General features: G+C 40.2%; 4 protein-coding genes across 6 annotated transcripts in view; 2 read left to right on the top strand and 2 right to left on the bottom strand.

The window, feature by feature from the left end:
- Positions 1 to 288: 288 nt before the first annotated feature.
- On the bottom strand, positions 289 to 7,085 carry LOC113206682 (tectonin beta-propeller repeat-containing protein). Its single transcript, XM_026422883.2, has 20 exons — positions 6,888 to 7,085; positions 6,569 to 6,794; positions 6,297 to 6,479; positions 6,064 to 6,216; positions 5,895 to 5,987; positions 5,416 to 5,820; positions 5,169 to 5,342; positions 4,773 to 5,061; positions 4,409 to 4,634; positions 3,704 to 4,247; positions 3,246 to 3,611; positions 2,972 to 3,091; positions 2,745 to 2,895; positions 2,461 to 2,660; positions 2,174 to 2,383; positions 1,922 to 2,023; positions 1,703 to 1,838; positions 1,381 to 1,563; positions 1,098 to 1,297; positions 289 to 1,020 (listed from the first exon to the last, which is right to left on the bottom strand). Coding segments are annotated over exons 1-20 (4,020 nt in total). The 5' UTR covers positions 6,890 to 7,085; the 3' UTR covers positions 289 to 963.
- Positions 7,086 to 7,153: 68 nt separating this feature from the next.
- On the top strand, positions 7,154 to 9,204 carry LOC113206670 (protein farnesyltransferase/geranylgeranyltransferase type-1 subunit alpha). The gene is made up of 7 exons (XM_026422866.2): positions 7,154 to 7,381; positions 7,575 to 7,698; positions 7,784 to 7,879; positions 7,964 to 8,098; positions 8,174 to 8,374; positions 8,465 to 8,648; positions 8,733 to 9,204. Exons 1-7 carry the CDS (start codon positions 7,243 to 7,245, stop codon positions 8,838 to 8,840), a joined length of 987 nt encoding a protein of 328 aa, XP_026278651.1. The 5' UTR covers positions 7,154 to 7,242; the 3' UTR covers positions 8,841 to 9,204.
- On the bottom strand, positions 8,961 to 12,990 carry LOC113206669 (E3 ubiquitin-protein ligase RMND5A). Its single transcript, XM_026422865.2, has 9 exons — positions 12,810 to 12,990; positions 12,264 to 12,409; positions 12,038 to 12,175; positions 11,823 to 11,960; positions 11,601 to 11,733; positions 11,330 to 11,495; positions 11,142 to 11,244; positions 10,907 to 11,061; positions 8,961 to 10,476 (listed from the first exon to the last, which is right to left on the bottom strand). The coding sequence occupies exons 1-9, from the start codon at positions 12,943 to 12,945 to the stop codon at positions 10,413 to 10,415; spliced, it is 1,179 nt and encodes a 392-aa protein (XP_026278650.1). The 5' UTR covers positions 12,946 to 12,990; the 3' UTR covers positions 8,961 to 10,412.
- Positions 12,991 to 13,420: 430 nt separating this feature from the next.
- The window catches only part of LOC113206674 (peroxisomal acyl-coenzyme A oxidase 3), a 22,493-nt gene continuing 11,562 nt past the window's right edge, over positions 13,421 to 24,351 (top strand). Inside the window, exon 1 of one of the 3 annotated variants that reach the window (XM_026422872.2) lies at positions 13,421 to 13,635. The gene's annotated coding sequence lies outside the window, so the exon portion shown is untranslated. The other 2 variants (XM_026422873.2, XM_052273665.1) reach the window with 2 other exon arrangements.

The raw sequence follows: 24,351 nt of genomic DNA, 5'->3' as shown, positions 1-24,351 counted from the left end.
CCCCCCCCAAAAGGGAAAAGAAGTCTATTTGCTGATTTTTGCAGCATGAGCTGCATCCAGAAAAAAGGTCTGTTGGACTGATGAGGCCTTTAAAACAGAGAGGTGAGGGGATTGGTGGGAGCCTGGATGCAGCTGTCACAATGGCATCAGCAGAGACTGGCAAATTCCCATCAATGCCACATTTGTCAGTTTCTTCATGCATATAGTTCTTGCACTCATCTCCCTCTAAATCTCACAGAAACAAAAATCCTTCAGACAAATGGTTGACTACAAATTAAGAGAAACAACTTAATTTAAATTTATTCTTTATTGTTATCACAGAAAAGGTAACAGATAGTTAAAAATTTAAAAGTTTTCAAAGTCAAAAAGAAATTAAAAGAATCACATAAAACACATGTGTGCACTCACTGCAGATTTCTCTCTATTGGATGATCAGCTAAGTCTGTTTGTACAATAACAAAAATCAAAATGAAAAAAATTCTCATAAAGAGGACACTGGAAAATGACAAGGTATTGCAACCTTACAGATGCAATGAAATTACCTACTCTAACATACAGGCTTAAAATTGGATTCCTCTGTAAATAGGGCACATTGAGAACAGAAGATAGCTTGTCATTTAAGGGCAAATATTCTTAAGATTGAAATCCCCCACTTCCTAAAGAGATTTCTGGCTCACTTTACCTAGACTCCTTTTGTTTTACTAAAGAACAAAAATTAAGGTAGAAAAAAGTTGATGGATAAAATATAACCTGCAGGTAGAAGCCCAGCTCCAAACTTTAAACTACCAAATCCTGAACTGATAGAAATTTAAATACACATTTATCAATAAGTCACAATTGTGTAACTTCAGACTTAGATCGATTTTCTATCTACACAGATTTCACAATTATTTCACTGACTTTTCTGGTGTTCACAACACAATGCATGAACTTAGTTCGCATTCATCACTGGTCCATGACATATCAACAGCTGTTACTTCCCATGGTCCAGCCACGGGCAGTAATGCACTGCCAACCACCCTGCAAAAAAAATTAACAGTTTCTTTGTAGTGAAACCATTGAGAAATAAAATAAATGTACCAAACAAATTGACTTACAACAACACCATGAGACCATGTTGTCCCTGCTGGATTCTCTTTGGTAACACCATGTCTACGACAAACCACCCCAGAACTGCTAATTGCCCAAACCTCTTCACCAGGACCAGCAGACACATGTCGCCACCCAGTAAGGGGTGGAGGTACGTTTGTGGGGCTCAGTACAGCTGACCCTTCCACCTCTGGTACTGTTACGACTCCTGTAAATTTATCAAATACATCTTAGCATGATTACAAACATACATGGTTTTAAAAATACACTGCGATGAATGCTCCACTTTACCACTATGATCCAGATCCAAAGGTTGTATTGTCTGCCAATGGGTTCCCTCTGGAAAAACTGCAGTGACTTCACGGCGAACAGATAGTTGCCCACAGTTGTCCAGGACCCAGATTCCATAACGTCCTACTGAAACTAGTTTCAAGGAACAGCCAGCAGGCGGTTCAACAGTCTCCCAAACTTCTCCTAGACAACAGCACCCAAGATTAATACACTACATTATCCATTAAACTACTGCACTAATTTACAAAATTAGAATTAAAAGAATTGCAGAAAGATAGTTGTAGGTAGAACCACCTCTAATCAGCGCAAAACAACATTTTACCTAAAGGGTTTGCAGAAGATATCCCAAACCTCCAACATGCTGAGCCATTACGACCAACAGCCCAAACCTTCCGCCCTGAGCCGCAACTGATGCATATTAGTGGCTGATCACTTGGTACATGTTCCCAATGTGTTCCCTGACGGATAATATCTAATAAGATCTTTCTACTTCAAAAAAATACAAAAAAAACATGTTACAACAAATCTCAATGTGTCTTACTGCGGGGCATATTTTGCTGACTCCTTTTCTATAGACCGCTTCGCCCTCTACCGTAACTGCCCATGCATGTACATATTCATCTGACCCAGCTCCTTCATCATCCTGTAAGGACAAGGAAATAGAATAATAAATCCACTAAAGGCAGAGCTGGAGCCTTGCAAGGTAAGACTGCAGATCGGCCGATACATGATTCTGATTATCATGGGGCAAAGGACGATGAGCTTGACTCAAAAAGGCATTTTCAGTTCTCACCTGTAATGAAACATGCAAAAGCTTTATGCTTTCCAACTCTTCCCACGGTCCACTAGTCGAAAGGTGGGCTTTTCGCACCCAGCGTCTACGACGCACATAATCAGTGAATCCTTTTCGACCATGATATGAGGCAGGAAAATCAATGGCATACTGCCAACCATCTTGATCCACACCACCAGGCGTTTGATAATCTACTGCCCATTCAGAGACCTGAGAATGATTAACAGAATTACAGTCTCTACAAGAATTATCAACAGTTTTTTCTACATGAAAGCACTGCACTGTACCCATTGCCAATGCATCGATGGAAGTTTGGTTCCATCTTTAGAACGCTTGTGTCTTCCAGTTGCATCGCTCCACATATGCCTGTCAGTAGGCAGCATATGAGTTGTGTAACCAGTAAGAGGATTCCACCGTTGATTTTCATAAAGATAATAAGCATGTGTGTCAGCCATAGGATTGATTCCCGAGTTACTGGTTTCAAGGCCTTAAAAATAGAGAAAACATTAAAATGCTGTGAGATAGCTGAAATGAATCACTGCAGTGTGAAGCTTGGTGGGGAGTGTGTCACCTCTGAGAAAAGAACCACCCCATCCTCCAGTGTAAAACCATGGAGTACAGTCGTAGCCAATACCCCAGGTAACACCTGAAGCACAGGTTTCAACTCGACGAAGATGACCACCCATTTGGCGCCAAAACATATCAGATGGAGACACTATTATCTATCAAAGAAAGCATAATGCTCTGATTAATTTGCCCATCTCAAATAGGTTAATAATCATGCAGAGCTTAGCTTACCATTTTGGATTCATAGATTAATTTATGAAGAAGAATAGTCCCTTCAATCTCAATATGAGTTATGTTCTGAGGATTCATCCTATGTTCAAAATATGTGAACTGAGTATCATTCACTAATATCTACAGAAAAAGAGATAAACTTGTAATAATTTTCAATGGAAATAAGAAATAACATAACTGCACTTAAAGGTAACATCAAAGGTTCATAGAATATGTTAATCTTGACTAGTTTCTTAATTTTGGCATTAGCCATTAGAAAACTACATTATGGTACCTTGAAAGCATCTTCTTGGCACAATACAGATATAGAGAATGCTTCTCCTCGACTGATTGGGAGACCACCTTCTCTTTCCTCTTTCAGCCATGAGCCATTTTGTTTAGAATTTCGAACAACAATACCATCCGAAAATCTTGGATTGAAATGAAGGGCTACGTTGGGATAAGAAGACTGCTTAGATGAGAGTTGGTGTGACCGACACACAAGATTGACTGCAAATCTTTCAGTGTTATGATGAGCACTAGCAAGCAAGGTTATTTTACTGCCAGCTGGGAAACTGTTATGCAAATGCGCATCATATGGGGTTGACTTTCCAGCTACTAGCATTTCTTGCACATACGTTTCTCCACGCAGCTGATGTGCCTACAATCACGAAATATAACCACATCAAAATATATTAAAACTGATTGTAAGTACAAAATTACCCTCCATTTTATGACTAGGCACTACTGTACCTCAAGTGTAGCTGGGTCAAAAGCAAAGACATCTCCTCGAGTAGTAGTGGCCCAAAAGGAGCTCGCACTTGGCTTTCCTCTGGTACCGTTTACTTGGCATGTGACGAGAGTTAAATGAGCCATCCAATCCTCCATATCAGTTTCAGCATTAAACTGTAGCTTCAGAGGTCCCTTGCTTGGTCGCAAACGTGATGTATGAATTGCTATGCATGGTGTGCCAGGTTCACTGCAACTTGCTACACATGTTATTTCTGAGACACTTAATTGGAGTTTGGTTTGGGTTTGGTCCAAACTTAGAATGGAAAGAGATCCAGATTCACTTCCAATCCACTCAAGCTCAAGTGAACAAAGCTCAGGCAAAGAGTCTTTCAGAACAGCTTTAGCTGTTCCACATTTAACCCAACTGGTTTTCTCAACTGCTTTTTCATAGTTCTCAAAACCAACAGAAGTTTTTTCTGTCCTTTGCTTTAGTTCTTGCAAAATTTTGACTCTCCATGGTTTAGAAAGCTCTGGTTGCAGTAATGCCTGAGAATTTTCCACAAACCTTAATAGAAAAAAAAAGGGATAGTTAGTTGCAGTTTGAAATGCAGTTTACAGAATTGACCACATACAAAAAGGATGAAAAAGTAAAAAGAAAGGTATGCACCGTATTTTAATTACTAAACAAAATGGAATTGGTTTAAAAAATTAAAATGAAGATCATACCAATTTGGGAGGGATAACGGCTCAATAAAAACTGCCCCTGCAGCCACACACGTCCAGAGCATGTTGGAGTCATTGGTACCCCACACACCATCGGCATCAGAGTTGTAAAAACCACATAATGTGTCTTCACCAGAATACACGTTTAAATCATCACCTGCCATCGCCTCAGTGCCTAACACACCACCAACACTTTGAATGGGACTCCAAACTGTTGGATTAGTTTTAACTGAGGAAAAAGAAGAAACATATTGAAAGATTGTTAGAAAATTAAAATTCTTAACGATGAGAATATAAATTACAAGCTTGTACTTAATTAAATAAGTAGTTGAAAAATAAAAACAGAACAAAACAAAAACAGTATTACCATCAGGTTCATCTGCATCAAACTGAGATCCTGTATCTGACAACCTTTCTTCAGATTTTTTAGACAAAGATGAAACAAACTTTTGACCTTTCTCAAAATTCCTTTGATAAGAAGTTTCACCCATTATTTCTTCAGAGGAATCAGATTTCAAGTTGAGTCTGGCCAATGACTGAGTAGGTGCCGAACAGGCAATGATAGAATTACTGACATTGACTGATGTAGTTGGGACAGAGGTAGATAGAGAGCCATCTGTCAGAGATAATTGACTGGCTGAGGGGTTTGCCAAACTCTAAAAATTAAAAATTTTCTCAAATTAGATTTCTTTGTTTTTTGTATTTCTGAAAATATTATTAAAATATGGACCATAATGATAGAGGAGTAAACACTGATACTAACTGAGATTTTTCGAGCTTTGGACCCTCCAAGACTTGACCACAGGCTTACATCACTACTGGCTCTACTAAGTTGTGTAGGTGCAGCCATCAGCCGCCATGTCTTCCCAGTCAAGTCTGAGTGTGTGACACCAGTGCGGAAATACAGCAGTCGATCTTCTGCTCCAATGGCCCATACCTAAGAAAAAGTTAAATGACTATCTGTTTTATGAACACGGTAATATTTAAAATTGAAATTACACAACACTCACTTGATCATTAGCTGCAACTGAGATAAGTGTCATCCTGCCAACCATTTCAACCCAGCCACAACCTCTGGCACATTCTTCACTTTCACTGGCACTATTTCCTCTTACCCCTCGTCTAAACCACAAATGATTACTGGTAGTGACAGCCCACACTGCATTAGTTCCCACTGATACTTGACTCAATCTTTCTGTTTCATTGGGTGCAGCCACTTCAGACCAGTATTCACCCATGGGATTGTGTCGGCTCACACCAAGCCTTACCAAAGCCCTGCCATTCCATAAGATGGCCCAAACCAATCCAGTAGCTCCAACACAAATTTGCTTAACTTCAGAACCTTGAGGAACAGATACTGCAACCCACTTCTGACCTTCTGGAGAAGTCAAACTAACACCAGTGCGGAACATGACCTAGAACAATTAGAGGCTTGTTAAAATAAAATAATTTAAAATCAGAAAATTATTTTTAAAATTCCGGTAAGTACCCGTCCATGAGCTGTCACCGCCCAAACAAGTACTGATCCTTCATCAATGCTGGTAAGGCCCTGTCCACCAACAGCAACATCAATAAAAGGCTCCTGTAAATTTTTAAAAAGTTTTAAGATGGTATGATAATAACTTGTAAGCCCCGCCATTGTGCAATAAAGATTCTACCTGTGTTGCATCTTTATGCAGGGGTGCTATGGCACACCATGAGTTCAGGGCAGAATATCTTCGATATCTAACCCATTTTCTCCTCCGAACACAAGATTTCCATTGCTTTTGAGGGTAATATTTTGCTGGGAAATCAACAGCATAGGTCCAACCCTACAGAAAGAAACATTTGGATGAACATAATTTAAATATTGAAATAAAAAAAATGAAGTTGTGACTACAGTTTGGCTCACATCATTATCCAAAGGCTGTCCATCCAATGAAAGCTCCAAATGCCAATCAGATTCCCACTGCCAGGCCATAGACGGCAAACGAACAGTTTTTAAACTTCTCTCTGTCAAACCATCGGCAGAGGAAAATTGATGTCTATCCATGGGAAATAAACGATTGCTGAATCCTTCAACTGGGAGCCATCTCTGCAGACAATTTAAAAGACAAGATACACCATGTCGACCATTTGTATTTGTATATATTCTTTTGAAAACACAAAGTTTTTGAAACAGACCTCATTTTCAAATGCCTCTTCTTTAATCCTTATAGGGACATCTATTCCATGGACATATACATACACTTGTCTATCACCACCAACTGCCCATAGCATGTGAGGTAGTGCTGACAGAGTTTTAAACTCCAAGCCCAGGTATACAAGCTCTCTCCACTTGGAGCCTCTGGTTGATAGAGCGTACACCCTACCCTCATGACTAATACCGAAAAGCAAAGAGCTAGGCATCCTGTTAGATCATACAAAAAGTCCATTTAAAACTGTCACACATATTGTTCGATCAGCTGATAAAACATTTGAGTATACAAATTTAAATACGCACATTCACATATACAGTCTAACTGCTATTCCTTGAGTGATGAATCATAATGTTTTTCTTTCAACACGATTTCATCAAATGTGGCACGACATTTCAGTCATGGTTTTGTTTTTATTGTTATCAGAAAAAAAACACTACATTATGATGGTCAATGTAATTCCTAACCTAACTTTCTGACATTGCCATACCACAGCCTTGTCTAAGTCTGATTACTGTCATAAGTGCCGGCCGGACATAGGGGGTGATAGGAGGGGGGGATGGAGATGGGGGTGGGGGAAGGGGTAGGCGAATGAATTAGTCAGCCGAGAGCCGAGCCGAATCAATCCAAACAACAATTTACACAATTTGAACGGTCACAATGACTGACAGTAGCTCTGATTGTACTTATGAAGAAGAATACGTGTTTTATAAAAATAGACCGCACTGGAAGGATGTTACTCCTGTACCTCAGGACGACGGGCCAAATCCTGTAGTTGCCATCGCTTACACAGAGCAATGTAATTCTAACCTGTGCCAACTAACCTGTATTAATTATGCTAACACTGTTATTGGGCCCTTTTTCTTTGCTTGTGTTTCTGTAGTTTTCTGGGCCAATCTTATTTACTCACACCTCTGTAGTCTTAATACTTTCACGGCGCCTTTTCAGGAGTGTTCTAGCTAAAACAACATGTTTTGTATTTTGATTAACAGTTCGTGAGATCTACGATTATTTTAGAGCAATTTTAAGGTCTGGAGAAAAAAGCGAAAGGGTGCTAGAACTGACAAATGATGCAGCACAGCTCAACCCAGCCAATTACACTGTGTGGCAGTACAGGTCTGTGGAGAAAAACAATTACATTTTCAGCCTCTATTTCCATGCTGTTTTTAGTTGTCTCCTACAATTGCTTCTATTTTTGCAGAAGAGAGGTTTTATCTCATTTAAAAAGTAATTTGAGTGATGAACTAAACTACATTGGTGAAACTATATCTGAACATCCAAAGAATTATCAAGTTTGGTGAGACAATTTACGCCTTTTATCACAGTTACTTAGTTTATCTTCTTTTACTTGTTGTAATATGCTTGGAAATATTACTTTTAGGCATCACAGAAGAGTTATAGTGGAGTGGTTGAAAGATCCCTCAAAGGAGATGGAATTTACAAATGTTATACTTGCCCAAGATTCAAAAAATTATCATGCTTGGCAACACAGGCAGTGGGTTGTTGCAACTTTCAAGTTAGTTACTTAACTGCGCTCAAATGATATAATTATTTTGTGTCCAATTACCTGTTTAACACACTTTAATTTCAGATTGTATGATTTAGAGCTTGAATTTGTAAATGATCTTCTTTTGAAAGATGTTCGGAACAATTCAGCTTGGAACCAGCGTTATTTTGTCATAATTCACACAAGTGGATTTACTCCTAACGTGATCAAAAATGAGTTAGAATATACTGCTGGTAAAATCAGAGAAGTGGTAAATAATGAGAGTGCATGGAATTATTTGAGAGGGTAGGTGATTTCTTAAGATAAGATAAGAACTGAAGTGTATTTGTGTGTGTGTTTGTCAAATTTTAGCATTTTTGTGCATATCTGTTCTAGTATAATATGCCACACAGAATCAGGCAATATCACTTCAGAAGAGTTTATAATGAAGTTTTGTGAAGATCTCTATGGCACTGGATGCAGATGTCCGTATCTTCTAGCGCTCATTGTCGATATTTGCGAAGAGTTGTTTGAACTGGGAGCTAGTGATGAGATATTTTCTATGCAAAGAGCACTGCAGGTAAGGTTGTGAAACTAACCTATTTTCTTTTAAATTCTACCTTTGCTCACAAACTTATCTTCAAGTTTTTCAATTCAATCACAGGTTTGTGATGATCTTGCTTTAGAACATGATAAGATTCGAAAAGAGTACTGGAAATTTATTTCAAGGCGGATCAACCAAGCATTACTTCATAGGACGACTGCCGCTTGATAGGGGTTTGCTTAAGTTTGCAGGTTTGTGCTATTGTTAAATAGTGAATAAGGAATGAAGTTGAATTTATCTGTTCTCAGAACTTCTGTTGATATTGTAGACAGTAAGTTCAGAGAAATGTTAATTTTTCTTTAAAACAATTTATTGAAACAAAACAATCACAATAGAACCAGTTGATGGTGTAATCAATAGGACTTTTCAATATATTTGTAAATAAACATCTTATATGTAAGAAATCTTAACATCCTTTCAAGTTAGAGGTACTAAATATTTTACATAATATTTATTCTTTCAAAGGTCTGTTCATATTAAATAAAATTGTGTTGCTCAGATGATTTAAGATTAAAGAAGTACTGAACCGAGACTTGACTTGAGACAATAAGACATTTCCACACAGAAACAATCATGTAAACTAAAGTTAATTTTTTTTATTTTGTAGCAAACATTGACAATACCACCACTTTATCACATACATATACTTCACAAGTTCATTTTTAAAACTCTCCCGACTTTGGGAAAACACGTTGTTCCTACCCACAATATCTGTTTGTTTTCATGTACAATCATTTCCCAATTTGTTTAGGAAATATTTTTGACATACCAGTACTCAATGTTTTCTGGATAGTTCAGGGTTCAGTTTTTCCTGTACTAAATATTTTTAATGTGAGTCAATGATGTAATGTCCAATATTTATCTGCAGTGCACACAAATATTTATGAGACCCCTATAAAAGTATAGTACATATGGTAAAGAAAACCTACTGGTGCACTTAATAGCTAGATATCAAGGTGAGGTTGAGGTGAAATTAACTCAACAGAAAAAGCGCACAGTAGCTGCTTGTCCAGTAGTGTGATATCAGTCTTTCTGATAAATCTCAAAGTTTTTGGAGGAAGTGGTACAAATGCCTTAACTTTTGACTGAGAAGCACTTTTAACAACAAGGAAATAAAACTTTTCGTCATTTTTTCCACAAAAAACAAGCTGCCACAACTGACCAAAATGACAATATTTGAAGTTCAGACACAAAACTGTACACCTATTAGAATGAAACAATGGCAAAGCTACATACCAAAACAGTTACTAAACCAAACTATGAGCTTAAATAGAAATTAGAAATAAAATGATCATAAGTATAGAGATATACAATCTTGTGCAACAGAACAGGAGTAACAAACATGGTACAGATTAGTTACACTACACATATTAGAGGACAGTCACTCATTTTAAAAGAATCCTTTGTTAGATACTTGAGTATCAGCTCCAAAGAATATCTGCCTTTAATTAGGACAGGTATATGAAGCAAAGAGTGTTACACATAATGGTAGAAAAAGTCAAGATTCAGAGACTGACTAAAAGTCTACTTCTAAAAGTTTTCGTTTGATCTCTCGTTCATAAATATAGGTGATGGATGATGGAATAATTAGAAGAAAACAACACTGTAGGCTGTTGTGGGTAAAAAAACAGAAGGGAAAAAATGGTAGCTGTAAACGTCATGGTGAGGTGCAATCTGTCAGCAGTCACTATAAACAATTCCATAACAAAATTGAAAACCATAACCATTATTTATATTCCTTTAAAAGAAAATAAGTCTTGCCTCAGCGGGATTCTGCTCTACAGGACAATAAGGACATTTCAGCCTAGAAGAGAAAATATCCATATTACTCTTTGGTATTATATGACGCGTCCGTGCAACAATATTCTATCTGTTTCACTACCTCGGAAGACTAGCGTATCTGTTTTTCGGGGCTCTCTGCAGCGCTGTCCTCTTTTTATTGTGAGTTTGCCGGTATTAACAGTAAAATAAAAGAGAACACTGCTGCATGTTCCTTAAAGATCAAGGAACAAAGGGCAATTTTGACTTTTTTTTTTTACTGTTAATGATATCAAACCAACAATGAAAGTAAGACAGCCCTGCAGTGAGCGCCGCAAAACAAGTAGGCTAGTCTTTCCGGGCAGCAAAACAGATAGGATATTGTTGCACAAACGCGCTGAATAGCAAACAATATTTTCAGCACATTAAGGTAGGTTTCAGGATTTTGAATAAAGATTGATTAATTAAGTACTTACTTATTGCTGCTGACAAGCTTATTCAGGGCATCACGAGAAATTACATGACCACAGACCAATCTCATGGGAGGATTAGAGTCTGAACTTGGGTGTCGCAAAATAGGACATGCAAACACTGAATGGTATCTATTTTCCTGACCCAAGTCAATTTCAATCTAAAATAATAAACAGGAGACATTAATATGATTTGTACAGCCGTAACTTTTAATAATATACTATGATTTTCCAGACATACCGGAAGTTCATCCTTTCCATTCCAAATTCCTGCTACCTGGCGCTGCTGCATTAGATGCTTAATCTTGAGCAATGCAGGCAAGGCAGTGCAACCAGCATTAATGCTTAGAAATTGAAGCAAGAATGATGCAAGATTAATACAAGGACTCAATGGCTTTATAATTATATCCACTACTGTTTTATACCTACCACACAGATAATGGACTATCAACACTAAGACCAAGTAAAGAACAAGCATCTCGAGTAAATACGTCATAAATCTCAGACCATAGGTTGGGGTCCAGCAAATGGTTATAAGGTGATTTGTTCACTCCATGGGGCAAGTATAAAAACATTCCCATTAAGTTTTGAATTTCTGATAAAAAAAAAAAAAAAAAGAAAAGAATGAAATTAGTACATCTGCTTCTAATTCTACAAAACAGAATAATAATAAACTTAAAATACTGAGTTCTCCTCAGACCTTTTTCATGTCTTCGAACAAATTGGCCAAAATGCGTGCGAGCATATTGAATAGCTTCATTTTGTCTCGCAGCGCCTTCCTGAATCAGTCCAATGAACTGTAAACGATGTAATTTAAACTCCAGGGAAGAATTCTAAAATTTGAAAAATCAAGTAAAGGTTTAATCGAGGATTTCAATCATTAGTTAAGTCAATTAAACATATAAACACATGAAGTAAATACTTGAGTTTCCAAGCTTTCTCTGTGTGCAGAGGCCCATGCTAAGGCAGGTCCTAAGTCTCTTTGCTTTAGACTGTCCAGAATGTTGTTTAGTTCAGTGAATGGTTCTTTGTGTCCTTCTTCTGATTTCAATCCAGCTTCCTAATTAAAAAGAATCATGCATGGTAAAACTAAGTAAATGGTACAGAGTAATTTTATGTTTAATTTACAAGAATTACCCTTGCCAATTCATCAGCAATGTCTAGCATTCCATGACGATAGAAATGCTGGCATACAACTTGATTGAGGAGCTGGACTTGTTCTGGTCCAGAAAACACATCTTCCCGACTAACAGATGAAAAGTCCGAATCAAAATTCTGAAGGGTATTAAATAAAAGTGATTAAAATTTGAAATTGACTGATAACATTAGGTAAAAACAATTTCTCCATGTGTACGATTCTTACTCTGTCTATAGCTCTTCCAAGTTTGCATATTGTTGTGTGTATATCTCTGTGATCACCTGCAAGACGTTGAACTGTTTCTCTTACTTTACCTAAAGCCTCTTTCATTATAAGGACCTGGGCCGCTGTTAACTCATGGTCAGGTGGAGCTGAAAGGAGGCAGCAGAATGGTTAGATGATAGCACAGACTTGAAGGAGTTGCTAAATAACGTAAGGTTTTAGAATCAGAAAATACGTAGATTAAAAATGCAGATGGCAAGATTAAATGAAATTTGCTTCATATTTAAAAAGTGCAAAACAAACAGGTTAAAGTCCAAAGAAAACATTGACCCCAAGCAAACACAACGTGCCACTTTCCTACTAAAATTACTAACAAACTACACTGTATGTTTTATCTTGATGGAAGTGATAAATCTATGGAACTTGAACGTTAGGTAACGGATAATATCTGCGAGATCAAAATTAATTTAGGCTAAATTGTTCCCCGAAAGATGACAGGTAGGATATTCAACTTGGCCCTTCGAATAAAAAAATAACACAAATGCTTACAATTATCCATCTCCTCTTTAAGGGATTGAACATGGTTGGTGATGTCACTCAAAACGCGATCAGCATGGTCTTTAATACCAGTAAATTTTTGTAAAATCTTGTCGACTTCTTCCTCCACTGCGGTACAGGCATCCATGTTTATTTTTGTTGAGTGTCCGTCTGTCTATCTGTCCCTGTCGGTCTGTCTTCTTGTCTAGTCCAACATTTGTACCAACAAACATTGTCAAAGCGATACATTCTAGAGTGTAGAAGTACGCTTACGGCATTGTGCAACAAAGAAAACAGAAATGGGTACCATGAATCGATTTTTGGGCCAAGCGTTGATAATGTGGGGTGTGTTATTACTCCATAAAAAATTACGATGGAAATGTATGTTGGCAATGTGGAAAGCTAGGCGAGTCGATTCATGTTCACTTGCCACCAACCACCATTAAAAAAAAGATGTACAGAAAAAATAGAATTTAGTTGAGTACTTACGAGTAAAGCTGGAAATTTTAGTTTTCAAAGCTTTCTAGACCCGCGACGCACCGGAAAAATGAATTTCCCGACCTAAACGCATCGTCATTACTTTTTGCGTGTTCTAGAGAAATTTAGTGCTTGCATGTGCAGCAGAACACCCTAAACTTTGCCGGCGTTGCTCGGCAACTGGGGTCCTAGGTCAACTTTAAAGTTTGAAATTAACGCCAAACTTCAAACGCGAAAGTTTACAGAAAGTTTCTACGAACAGGTCTGATGTAAAAGTCAACAGTGTTGTTGTTGATCGTTTTCTTTACTTGTTCATCGAGAACTGTAATCAACTTTGCTGGAAGAGGAACTTGTAACCAAGGTACGTGAATTTGGCTGGGTTTTCGTACTTTTTTTCTGCTATTTAATGTGGACATTTCCGCTCAAAATTGATAGCTTTTAGAGGGAATTTTTCAACCGAGACTGTCTTTTGAAGACAGTTCCAACTTTCGCCGGGCGCAACACTGGTTATGTCTGACACTTGGTGTAGGGCAGGGTCCTAGGCGGCCATAGCCTAAAAGGGACTCCAAGGGTGTGGCTGTTCTAGCTTAAGATACCTACTTTTACTATTCTTATTCTATACTCGACTTGGTGCTTTAAGCTCTGCTAGTACTGAAAATAGCCTATCTTATATGTAGATCTTTTAATATCTTACTGACAGTCAAAGGGCTATCACAAGGAGAAGTGGGTGTGGTCTTATTATTCTCCTCCGCCTATGGAAGGTTGTTTTCCCCCAAAGTGTATTTATATCTGTCATATGTAAACCTCCTATCTTTAACTTCAAAAAATACAAAGTCTGAACATTTTAGCTGAAGTAATGTTTTGCACATAATCATGACTGCTTAGCGTTAGAATTATTCAGTTGCCTCCAATCCATTTGTCATCGTGTTCATGTGGAATCTTTGATTTCTTGAACTCAATTGACTGCTGTAACTCTTAAATTTTTACCATGAACACAGGCTCTTAAACCATACTAAAATGTAACAATAACTTTTAATTTGTAAAATCCAGAGACACAACTGTTTGGTTTTCCAGAAAACTACTATCATCCCTATGAAAATAAAAGAAAGTGATATTTTTATCGTTTCTTTTACTGTTTTTAAAGCTCAAAAGCTTCTGTCTCTGCTATGTACACTTCCCCTTCTCTCTCCACCTTATCCTTTCACATGTCAGTATGCATGTTCAGAGTGACGCCTTACAATCAGGAGCAGTAGAACTTCGAGTGTGAAAAATCGAGACAAGACGCATGTATTTTTTCCCCCTTCAAAATCTCTCGTAGGATCCACATTGACGGAGACGTGCAAAATGTGTGCCTGGTGCTCCCCCCCTCCCCCTCTCTCCCACGTATCCGGGGTACGGGTTTGACACGGGGCGTGTTTTTTTTCCCCCTAGATTTGTCACGGGCTAGGACTGTATCGTCTTGCTTCCTCTGTTCGGACAATCCAGACATGACGTACCTGACCACGATATATCCGTGGCAGGGATTTCCTTTTAACCCGATTTCCTCCATCTTTTTCCTGCCGCCGGCGTGAAGCAGCCGGACTCTACGGCCGGTGGCTACCTCATCGGCCCCACGTGTGGCCACGTGCCGCTCGAGCCGCGCGAGTGAGGGAGGAGGGGAGGGGGGAGGCTCCTCTGCTGGCGTGTGCCGGCGAGCCTAGAGGCGGGCCTAGAGGCGAGCCGAGCGCCGTCTGTTCTGTTAGCGAGCAGAGCAGTTCAGTGCGAACGCTCGGCGGTGCGGTGCGTTTTGCGTCCCGCTACAGGCTTCGCTCTCGCCGCTGCTCAAGCGTAAGTCGTCGGGCGACGGACTGCCCTGGGTCGCGGGACCGGGCTCGACAAGAACTATATCGTGCAGCCTCACGGCGTTCGCGGCCACGGCGCGATACACAGAGCAGCGAGTGGTGGGGCTTCCCTCTGGGTGTGAGTCGTCGCTCGGTATGGGGTAATCTTTCCGAGTCTTTTTCGCGGGATTTCAACGTTAAAAGTTACCAAACGGGAGAAGTACTTATTTCAGTGGATGTTCTTGGGGTTCATGGGTGTGGGTATGTCATCACATTTAGATTTTTTCGACCCCTGGATGGTTAGCCGCGTTCTTCAATAGTTTGTCCTATGTTCCCCGCGTTGTGCCCCATAACCGAGCACATTACCCCGTTCACATACTCGATTATGCCCAACACATGCAGCCACTCTATAGACAATTTGATGAGGGTGCTGCTGCGGCTCTGTTTAACTCTGCCGGACTCATTCTGTTTGCCTTGATTGTTCTCGATTTGGTTGTTGAATCGTCACTGCAAAGTGTCCAAGTGTCGTACAGTATGACACTTATAAGTGCAGTACCATGGTGTCCCTCAGTTAAAAGTTTAGGACCAAGGTGTACTGCAGTTAAAAGTGTAGGACACCATGTGTCCTACAGTTAAAAGTGTAGTACACAATGTGCACTACAGTTCTAAATAGAGATCCAAAAAAACCGTATTTTTGAAGTGAAAGTAAAAAACCAGTAAAAAACCGAGTAAAAAACAGTAAAAAACTGTTTTTTTGAATTTTCGTCTTGTTAGCAAAATAGTTCCCAGAACGATGTTTTTTTTAAACTCTTTTGATTTAACTGCACTTATAAGTGTAGGACCACAATGTGTACTGCAGTTTAAAGTGTAGGACAGACGTTGTTCCAAGTTAAAAGTGTAGGGCACCATTGTACCTCAGCTATAAGTGTAGTACAAGAGGTGTCCTACACTTTCAACTGCAGGACACGTCCAGTCCTACACTCGTGGGGGCAATAACTCTAAATTTAAGTGTGCACATTAATTCCATGATTCCCGTCGTGATTCTCATTGATTCCCGCTGATTCCCGGGCCGGAGTGTGTGTGTGTACACATGATTCCCAGAGTTATTGCCTCCTCGCCTACACTTTAAACTGCAGTACACCTTGGTCCTACACTTACACCAGTACGAGGACACCATGGCACTACACTTAAGTGTGATATTATATGACACTTGAGTTTTCGGAGCACGACTGATTGTCCCATAACAAATGCGATGGGTTGGGTATAGAGAGACTCTATAGTTGGGTGGTGGGAATCAGCGTGACTTCTTGTAATTGATCATTGATTTTCTCAAGTACATATCACTGACATGAAGACAGACAAGCTTGAAAAATCAAGGATGAAGTACAATTTACTTGGTCTAAGAACTCATTTTGGGGGGATGAGGGTGCTCCTTGCAGAAATAATCGGTTGACAGCTATTATTGAGTAAAAAACCGAAAACTGTCCGAGTAAAATACTGTTTTTTACTGAGTTTAAAACTCAAAAAAACAGTTTTTTACTATCCCTTTAGATCTCTAGTTCTAAATGTAGGACAAGGGGTGTCCGACATTTGAGTTAGATGGCACCTTGAGGTGTCGGACACCATGTGTCCTACACTTAAAACTGTAGAGCACATGGTGTCCTACACTTTTAACTGCAGTACACCCTGGTCCTACACTTATAACTGTAGGACACCAAGGTACTGCACTTATAAGTGTGATACTGTACGACACTTGAGTTTCCAGAGTGCTGATACCCCGGCGTCGCTGTAAACGCACGCACGATCATTTCCTGCTGTCGCAAAGGGCTTTGTTGCTCCCAGAGCTTAGAGCGGGGAGTGAATCCCACGAGCTAGGTAGCACATTAGTGACTCACCGGAAACGACACCCACACGGCACCTGGCAACACTTGTGATTGCAACAAAAAAGAAAACCCATCAATGAGTGGCAGTGAGGTATTTTATCAGTTAAAAGAAAGTCGGGAGAAGCGCATGCCAGATCATCTCTAACCGTCAACTGTTATTCGGAAATCATCTGCAAAAAACAATTCAAGTAAGGCAGTCAATTTCCGGAAAACAGGGCTTGTGGCTTATGCTACGGCATGTTCTCCCTGATCTCCTCTACAACAGTAAACTATCTCATTCTGAAATTGTTTCTGAGTCACCACTCTTGACCCCTCATTGATTCGCTATTCATTTCCGCTCATTCCCATTGATTCCCATTGGTTACACTAGTTAAAATGTGCCGTATATTTCACCAAGCCGAGCCTAGCCAACTTACTTTATTGTTGAAACTTCAGAGCAGTAGTGCTCTGAAGGTTGAAATGAATGTGACTTGCATTGACCATAATGTGACTGCTTTTATACACTGTTAAAAATAACCGTCACCTAATGACTTACTGCCTGATTGACACTCCTGTAATGTAACAGAAATGTTGTTTTCATTTGAACACTCTCGAAACTTGTGATATTCGGCCCATAGTGGCCCACAACACAAACTACTACGTATTACTTTGCTGTACATTTACAAGAAAAGAGAAGTTAATTTTGTTAGCAGCACATTTCGTTCCAAAACAGGACACTCGTATTATTACAATTTTTTTTATTACAGGATCAAAACAAAGTAACTGCTTTTGGTCGGAAACTTTGTTTCCGACATTTTCATTAACGCTGCTTTTTTACAGTAAGGCCTGTAAAAATACAGTAATGCTGCTAACAAAATTAATCACATTTTCGCTGTAAATTTACAGCAATTTTTTTAACAGTGTAGGTAAACGATTTTAACGCCACATAAATTGAATAACGCAATACTCTTGGACTGCCACGGCAATGGCGCCTGATGGGGTATAGTTGGTTCACGAAATTCTGACACTCCGGCTGGCCTTTATCCCTAGGTCACATTGTAAGCGTCATTACGATGCGTGAAGGCCTGCTCGGAGGGTCCCCGGCCCTCGCCCGGGCCCAGTGGCACGGCTGCCATATAGGAGCCCACTACCTGCGGGTCGGGGAGTGCGAAGTACGGCTTGGCAGCTCTAGCCAAGGAATACGGCCCTTATAATGAGTCTAACCGTATGGCTTATGATGTCAACAAAAAAGGAGAGTGTGATTGTCTCCAAGTCCTTTGCGTGCCAGTGTGTCAGAATTTCGTGAACCAACCATAGGCAAACCCGCACCCGCAACACTGCGCCGAGCTCTGAGCGGAACTGTAACAGGAGGTGAGCAGAGCACGTCGTTTGTACGACCCGCTTTTGTGCGACCTGGCCTTTCTGAAGAGTAGCTAAACATGTACGACCATACCCGAAATAATTTGTTTTTGGGACCCTTCTGTTCGTGACGTTTGCTGCACGGAAAAAAAAGACTTGGTTGTGGGGATCAGTTCTGTTCGGTAGGCTAAATTCGATTGCTGGAATCGAGAATCCGATACTCACAAGCAGAAGTTGGTTGACACGACCGGACACTTGTACGAAGAGAACCAAGCTGGAGTTTGTTCTCTTCGTACATGTGTCCGGTCGTGGCAACCAACTCCTGCTTGTGAGTATCGGATTCTCGATTCCAGCTATCGAATTTAGCCTACCAAACATAATTGATCCTCTCGACGAAGTCATTTTTTTCCGTGTGGTTCTACACACTAAATCTGAAAAGACTTATTGTCCACAGAAAGACGAGTTTTTTTGCACATCTCAAGTGGATGCATGCATGCATCCAATCTGCAGATTTGAATCCGGCAAATGACGAATTTGCATCCTTTTTCTGGACAGTAATTTTTTTATCCATCATCAATGTACAAATTCCTCAATTAATAAATTCCAATCTGCATCCGGTTGAGTTATGCACAAAAACGCGTCTTTCTATGGACAATAAAAGTCCCTTCAGTTTAAGTGTGTATGTTGGGTGGCTAACACCCACTAAAGATTTTTTCTATTCCGCTAGGGATCAAGTCATTCGCCGTTTACGAACCTGTCCAATTCATTCAGTCCGTTCAATAACGCGCACTGTAAAAAGCTTGCGAAGAACTATTCTTTGCATTGGAAAGGATTTCGAAGAGTTGTAAAATGCTTTGCATTGTGAGCTAGTTCTTCGCACCCTACGAAGAAAATTGTTCTCCAGCTCCCATAACGCCTGGTGGGTACGCAACATCTGGCCTGCAGTGCATGCGTGTACTGCGGGTTGGCCTACCCCTAGTCTAGCAGGCGCCGAGCTCCCGTAATTTGCCGAATCTGAGAAAAAGCGGACGTACTATCTGTATGGTGCATAAAGGTGCACGGTGTTTGCACGTTATGGTAGCTGTTTCAATGTAACCCACTAGCTTAACATTTGTTATGGTCCACAAAGGTGTATTTTCTTCACTTGCACCGGGTGTAACTGAGAATACGTAGCAGAGTTGCGGGATTGCATACTCGATATATGGCCGCAGGGGCCACGGCCCCTTACGGATATAAACAGCACGTTCTGAATCGAGAACTGCTCTCAAACTCGCCGTATCTTTAACCGAACCGGAGCTAGAGCTGGATATATTTAAAACAATGGCAAAAAGTCAAATTTTAAAGCTTGATTATATATGCACCAACTGGTACACCAAAGCCAGGTCTTTGGCTCCCCGACCAAACGCTAAGCTAGGCCCGGCCCCTGCCGAACGGAGTTGCCTGCGGAGCGAACTATGAAGCTGGTAACATTGTTTGGCGGAAAGGGGGTCTAGCTTGCTCTTAGATTCATTCGACAAATTGCGGGAGCTCGACGATTGCGAGACTCGTGGAAGGCCACCCCACCGTACAACCGTACACGCATGCCCTGCAGGCAAGATGCTTCCTACTCACTTAATCTGAAGGGACTATTTTTGTCTCTAGAAAGTCGCATTTTCGTGCACGTCTTTACCAGATAGAATATTGCATGGTACAAATGACGAAATTTGCATGGACAAAACGAAAATGTGTCCATTGTGAGGATGCAAAGTAGTCACTGGCCAGATTCAGAATTGCATCTGCACCAAAATGCGACTCTTTAGGGACGAAAAACAGCCCCTTCAGATTTAGTGTGTACGTAATAGGCGCTAAGAGAGCTTGCCCAGGCTGAACTTAAAATGTTCGTTTCGGCAAATGACGGACGTACAGTCTGGATGATCCCTAGCAGGTTCGATGTTGTAAGGCTAAGACCCACTAAAACTGTGCGGAGCTCTATGTGAAGCTTCGAACAGCTAAAAGTTTTTATACCGTGAGCAATTGTTGGCCGTGCTCCAGCATGTCAGAACGCTGAATGGATCGATTAACCGGACACTGTGAAAAATATGTTTGTACATGTACGATATATTTTGTAATTTGACATTTACACACAACGACCTCTAGCATGTACAACCTCCCACTGTTGCTCGTTATTCGATTCCAAGTGGATACGCAGGGCTTGTAAATTTTACAATTTTGAATTGTAATTAAGCGACATCTTCCATGGAAAATTTTCATTACCCGGTGCGACAATTGTTTTTCACAGTGGATTCACTCCTCGGCCTTCGCTATGGTCTGTTTGGGTTCGGCATGTTACACGCGCGCCGTGAGACCCGGGACGCCTCAAAATATTCATTTTCCGTCTTTCAAGAATGTTCCGATGACGTTTAAAGTTTCTTCAGCAGTGCACTGATCGACGGCTCAAGATAATTTATGTACATGCTAAGATGGTCAAAAGAAATTGCTCAAGCTAAAACCTCCCTTATGGTAAATGCGTTTGGCGCTGGAATTTTTTACTCGGTTTTTCCTGACACTTTACTGACTTTGACAAGTTGACTGCTAGCAACAGTCGACTTTGACAGGTCAACTGCGAGCAACAGTCAGAACTTGAAAAACGTACACTTTCTGTTGTTGATTTGTTTATAGAGAAGGTTGAGGATTTTTAGGTCCCCCAAAACGTCACATTTCACGGAATCATTTTTCACACGACCAGAAACGACTTTTAAACGGAAATACGCATATTTTAGCTTATATAGCAGGTTGCTGCAGGTTGAGTTCGTAACAAATTGCGTGCAGCAAGTGTGTACGTGCTAGGCACGCTGCTGGCTACAGTCGACGTGTTAAGTTGATCAGTATGATACGCATTGTAAATTCCTTACGAACAAGTAGTTCGTAATGCAAACCAGAGCCTCCGTAGAGTAAGAGAGTAAAAAGAAGGGAACAGAGATGGGAAGGAAACAAAGGATAAGAGAGGAATCAATAAGTATAATTATTTAGTCACACGATTTACTAGCGTCATGCACTACTCTGCCCCCTCCCCCAACTAAAGAAGAATGAGGAAAATGATAAAAAGAGATGGGAGAAAGAGGGAAAATGATAGAAAAAAACTCTGCTAATCTTAGTGTGTATAAAAGTTTGCCAGTTGTAACTGTAGAACTAAAGAGTTCTACAGTTAAAACTGGCAAACTAAAGAGTTCTTAAGTGGGGTCGGGACAAAAAAAAAAAATGATTTTCGGTTTTATTTTTAAAAAAATTTCTGACTCTTACTGAGTCTAGAGCTGTTTAGTTTGTAAAGAAATTCTAAAAATTGTGACCTTGGGATTTTTTCTTGTGAAGAGTCAAACTTGAAATTGCCAATTAACGTCAACTTTAGATGCGTTTTTCTCTGAAGTTTGCTTCTCAACCTTGCGCGCAGAGTTTCTCCTACACCCTTAACGCCACAGCTATGAAACTTTGCACGCTTCATTTTTATAGTATTTTCAACAACTTGTCACAGGATTTTTTCAAAATTTCTACCAATTGATTTTAAAAAAAAATGTTATAGGGGTGAAAACGGCATAATTTTGGTCATGAAACTTAAATTTGTCATTAAAAATCAGCAAGTGAGATTATCAAGAAAATCCTGTGACAAGTTTTAGGTGTTCATATGGCTAACTTACAGGAAAAGTTTCAGCATATAATGGTCACATTATTAGCCGTTGTAAGCCCACTCTTCTTCTGCTTTGAGAAAGCTGTCAAGTGGGCTTAAGGGCTCCGACAAGATTGGAAAGCCTGGAAAGTCTGGGAAAACCCAAAGAGCCTTAAAACACAAAATTCATTTTGTTTTAAGGAACTAACTCGTTCTGTGTAAATTATCACCCTTATTATGGTAAGAAGATCGAGTAATGTTTTGAGTGCAGTGTGCAGTGTTAAACTAATTTTGATGTCAGCGGGTGTCGCCTAGGACTTACAGCGCGCGAGTAACGTAAGCTTTTGTGGTGTGGTATAGCATATTTCCCACACTCTCATTTCCTTATGGACACGTTTACCGAGAATTTTGTAATACGGACAATTTTATCAATATTATGGATAATTTGTGATCCATAATACGTTAGCACAAAATTCTTTATAACATGCGGATAGCACATCCATAGGGAAATGAGAGTGCACTTGCCATATCTCCCAAATGACCGTAGGCCTAGGCGAAAAAGAACCAAATTTTCCGTGTACAATGAGAAGAAACGAAACTGATTTTGTGAATAATTTACATCTGAAAGCACGTAAACCATTCCAAAGATCTGTTTCGTTTTTTCTCATCGTACACACATCAAACTTTGCAGGACGAGTTCCGCAGCTGTAAAACTAAGATAAACACATTCAATTTGACCAACTGACAATTTGATCAGTTGTTACAAAGCTCTAAAGTAGCGAGGTGGGCGCAGCAGCAGCCGCACGCTAACTTTGAGGAACTTCCCCAAAATTTGTGACTTACTTTGAGGGTCGTTCTTATTTTTCAAGAAAGATCCCTCAAAGTTACTGACTCCCTCAAAGTTTTCCCTTTTCCCTCAAAAAATGGGACTTCGTTTTTATCGTGAATTCTAGGTCCACTGGAAAAACAAAGGTGCGAATCCCTACCTTTAACAGGCACCAACAAAGTTGTGACCTTTCACACCTTTACACCGGTAAACTAAGTGTTTAACTGCTCAACACTTGTAAGTGTGCAACTGCTAATTGGATACTTGGAAGTGTGCAACTCCGTATTCGTACGCTTGCAAGTGTTAAACTCGGCAGGTGTGCACTTGCAAGTGTGCAACTCCTCGGTTGAACACTTCCTTAGATTGGACGCTTACTGTGAAAGAAGTGCTCAACCGAGGAGTTGCACACTTGAAAGTGCACTTTATGCACCTACCGAGTTGCACACTTGCCAGTATTCAACTTAGTAACATACTTACTTTATCAGTGTAGCTAGCTAGCTTCTTATGAGTTCCAAACAAATTTAGTGCCTTTGGAAAGGCACGAAACTTTGCCTTGTCAGAACCAAAGACGTGAGACATTTAAACTTTTCACAGCTACAAAGGATGGCGTAGCTACTGTAGTGCCCGTAACCCCCCTCTGCAGGCTCTACTATGAGGCCGATTGCCAGATATTCGGTATCGACGGACTCGGAAAGGTGTGAAGGGGATAGATCGCGAAGGAATTGAACAAAACTCACCGGGTCGGGGCCTAGTGGGGCCTAAGTCGTCCGCGCTGCCGCCGTCCGCATCCACTGCAGGAGCTGGAGCGTGTAAAGTTGAGCATTCGTGAGCGTTTCACATGAGATGAGCGTCCACGTGAGAAGCAAAGTGACGCGAAAAATTACAAACCAATACATTTTTAGAGAGGAGAGAGTAACTCTGTCAACTGAAATGCGTACATTGTATACTTTAAGTAAAGCGTACATGGCATGTTTACTTAAATTAATGTGAGCATGGCATGTTCGCTTTTATTAATGCGTACATGGCCATGTACGCATGCATTTGTAAATGCGTACATAGTTATGTATACATTGGTGTGTGCATGGGTATGTATACATTTATAAATAAAATCGTACATTGCCACGGACGTATTAATCATATAATACATATCATATAATACATTAATTAAAGTATACATGCCATGTACGTTTTATTTTAAGTGTACAATGTAAGCATTTGAATTGACAGAGAAGTAGAGTGAAAAGATATTTTCAATTTGAAGTCATTTTCTTTTGTGTTTGGCGCCGGACATTGCTCACGTGAATGCTCATCTCACGAGAAACGCTCACGCGTGCTTAACTTTACACGCCCCTCCTGGCCACCTACGCGGTGGGGCCACCGGGTCGGGTGGGGGCAGCTGGCCTGGAAGGGAGCGCGGTGCTTCGCGGAACCGGCCGGCTGAAAGCCGCCTAGTGTGATTGCCTACGGTAATGGACAGATGACTTCAAGGCGATTAAAACTACCCCCTACCCAAATTCGGAAATAGCGCGCATTGAGAATGATAACACCCTAAACTTTAATCCTGGGGGGG

Source organism: Frankliniella occidentalis, unplaced genomic scaffold, assembly GCF_000697945.3.
Source record: "Frankliniella occidentalis isolate FOCC.00 unplaced genomic scaffold, Focc_3.1 Scaffold290, whole genome shotgun sequence".
Taxonomy (NCBI): Eukaryota; Metazoa; Arthropoda; class Insecta; order Thysanoptera; family Thripidae; genus Frankliniella; species Frankliniella occidentalis.
The sequence above is the reverse complement of the archived record's forward strand: the minus strand, read 5'-3'. Positions and strand labels throughout refer to the sequence as shown.

Excerpts from the sequence above, each read along its gene's own strand:
- LOC113206670 (XM_026422866.2), top strand. The coding sequence starts at position 7,243 with ATGACTGACAGTAGCTCTGATTGTACTTATGAAGAAGAATACGTGTTT. Across the intron at positions 8,099-8,173 it reads TGGGTTGTTGCAACTTTCAA|ATTGTATGATTTAGAGCTTG; the intron begins GTTAGTTACTTA and ends CTTTAATTTCAG. Across the intron at positions 8,375-8,464 it reads GCATGGAATTATTTGAGAGG|TATAATATGCCACACAGAAT; the intron begins GTAGGTGATTTC and ends TATCTGTTCTAG.
- LOC113206669 (XM_026422865.2), bottom strand. The coding sequence starts at position 12,945 with ATGGATGCCTGTACCGCAGTGGAGGAAGAAGTCGACAAGATTTTACAA. Across the intron at positions 12,176-12,263 it reads TTGGAAGAGCTATAGACAGA|AATTTTGATTCGGACTTTTC; the intron begins GTAAGAATCGTA and ends AATACCCTTCAG. Across the intron at positions 11,961-12,037 it reads TTGCTGATGAATTGGCAAGG|GAAGCTGGATTGAAATCAGA; the intron begins GTAATTCTTGTA and ends CTTTTTAATTAG.
- LOC113206682 (XM_026422883.2), bottom strand. Across the intron at positions 6,217-6,296 it reads GACAGCCTTTGGATAATGAT|GGTTGGACCTATGCTGTTGA; the intron begins GTGAGCCAAACT and ends TTCTTTCTGTAG. Across the intron at positions 1,839-1,921 it reads TCAGCAAAATATGCCCCGCA|GGAACACATTGGGAACATGT; the intron begins GTAAGACACATT and ends ATTATCCGTCAG.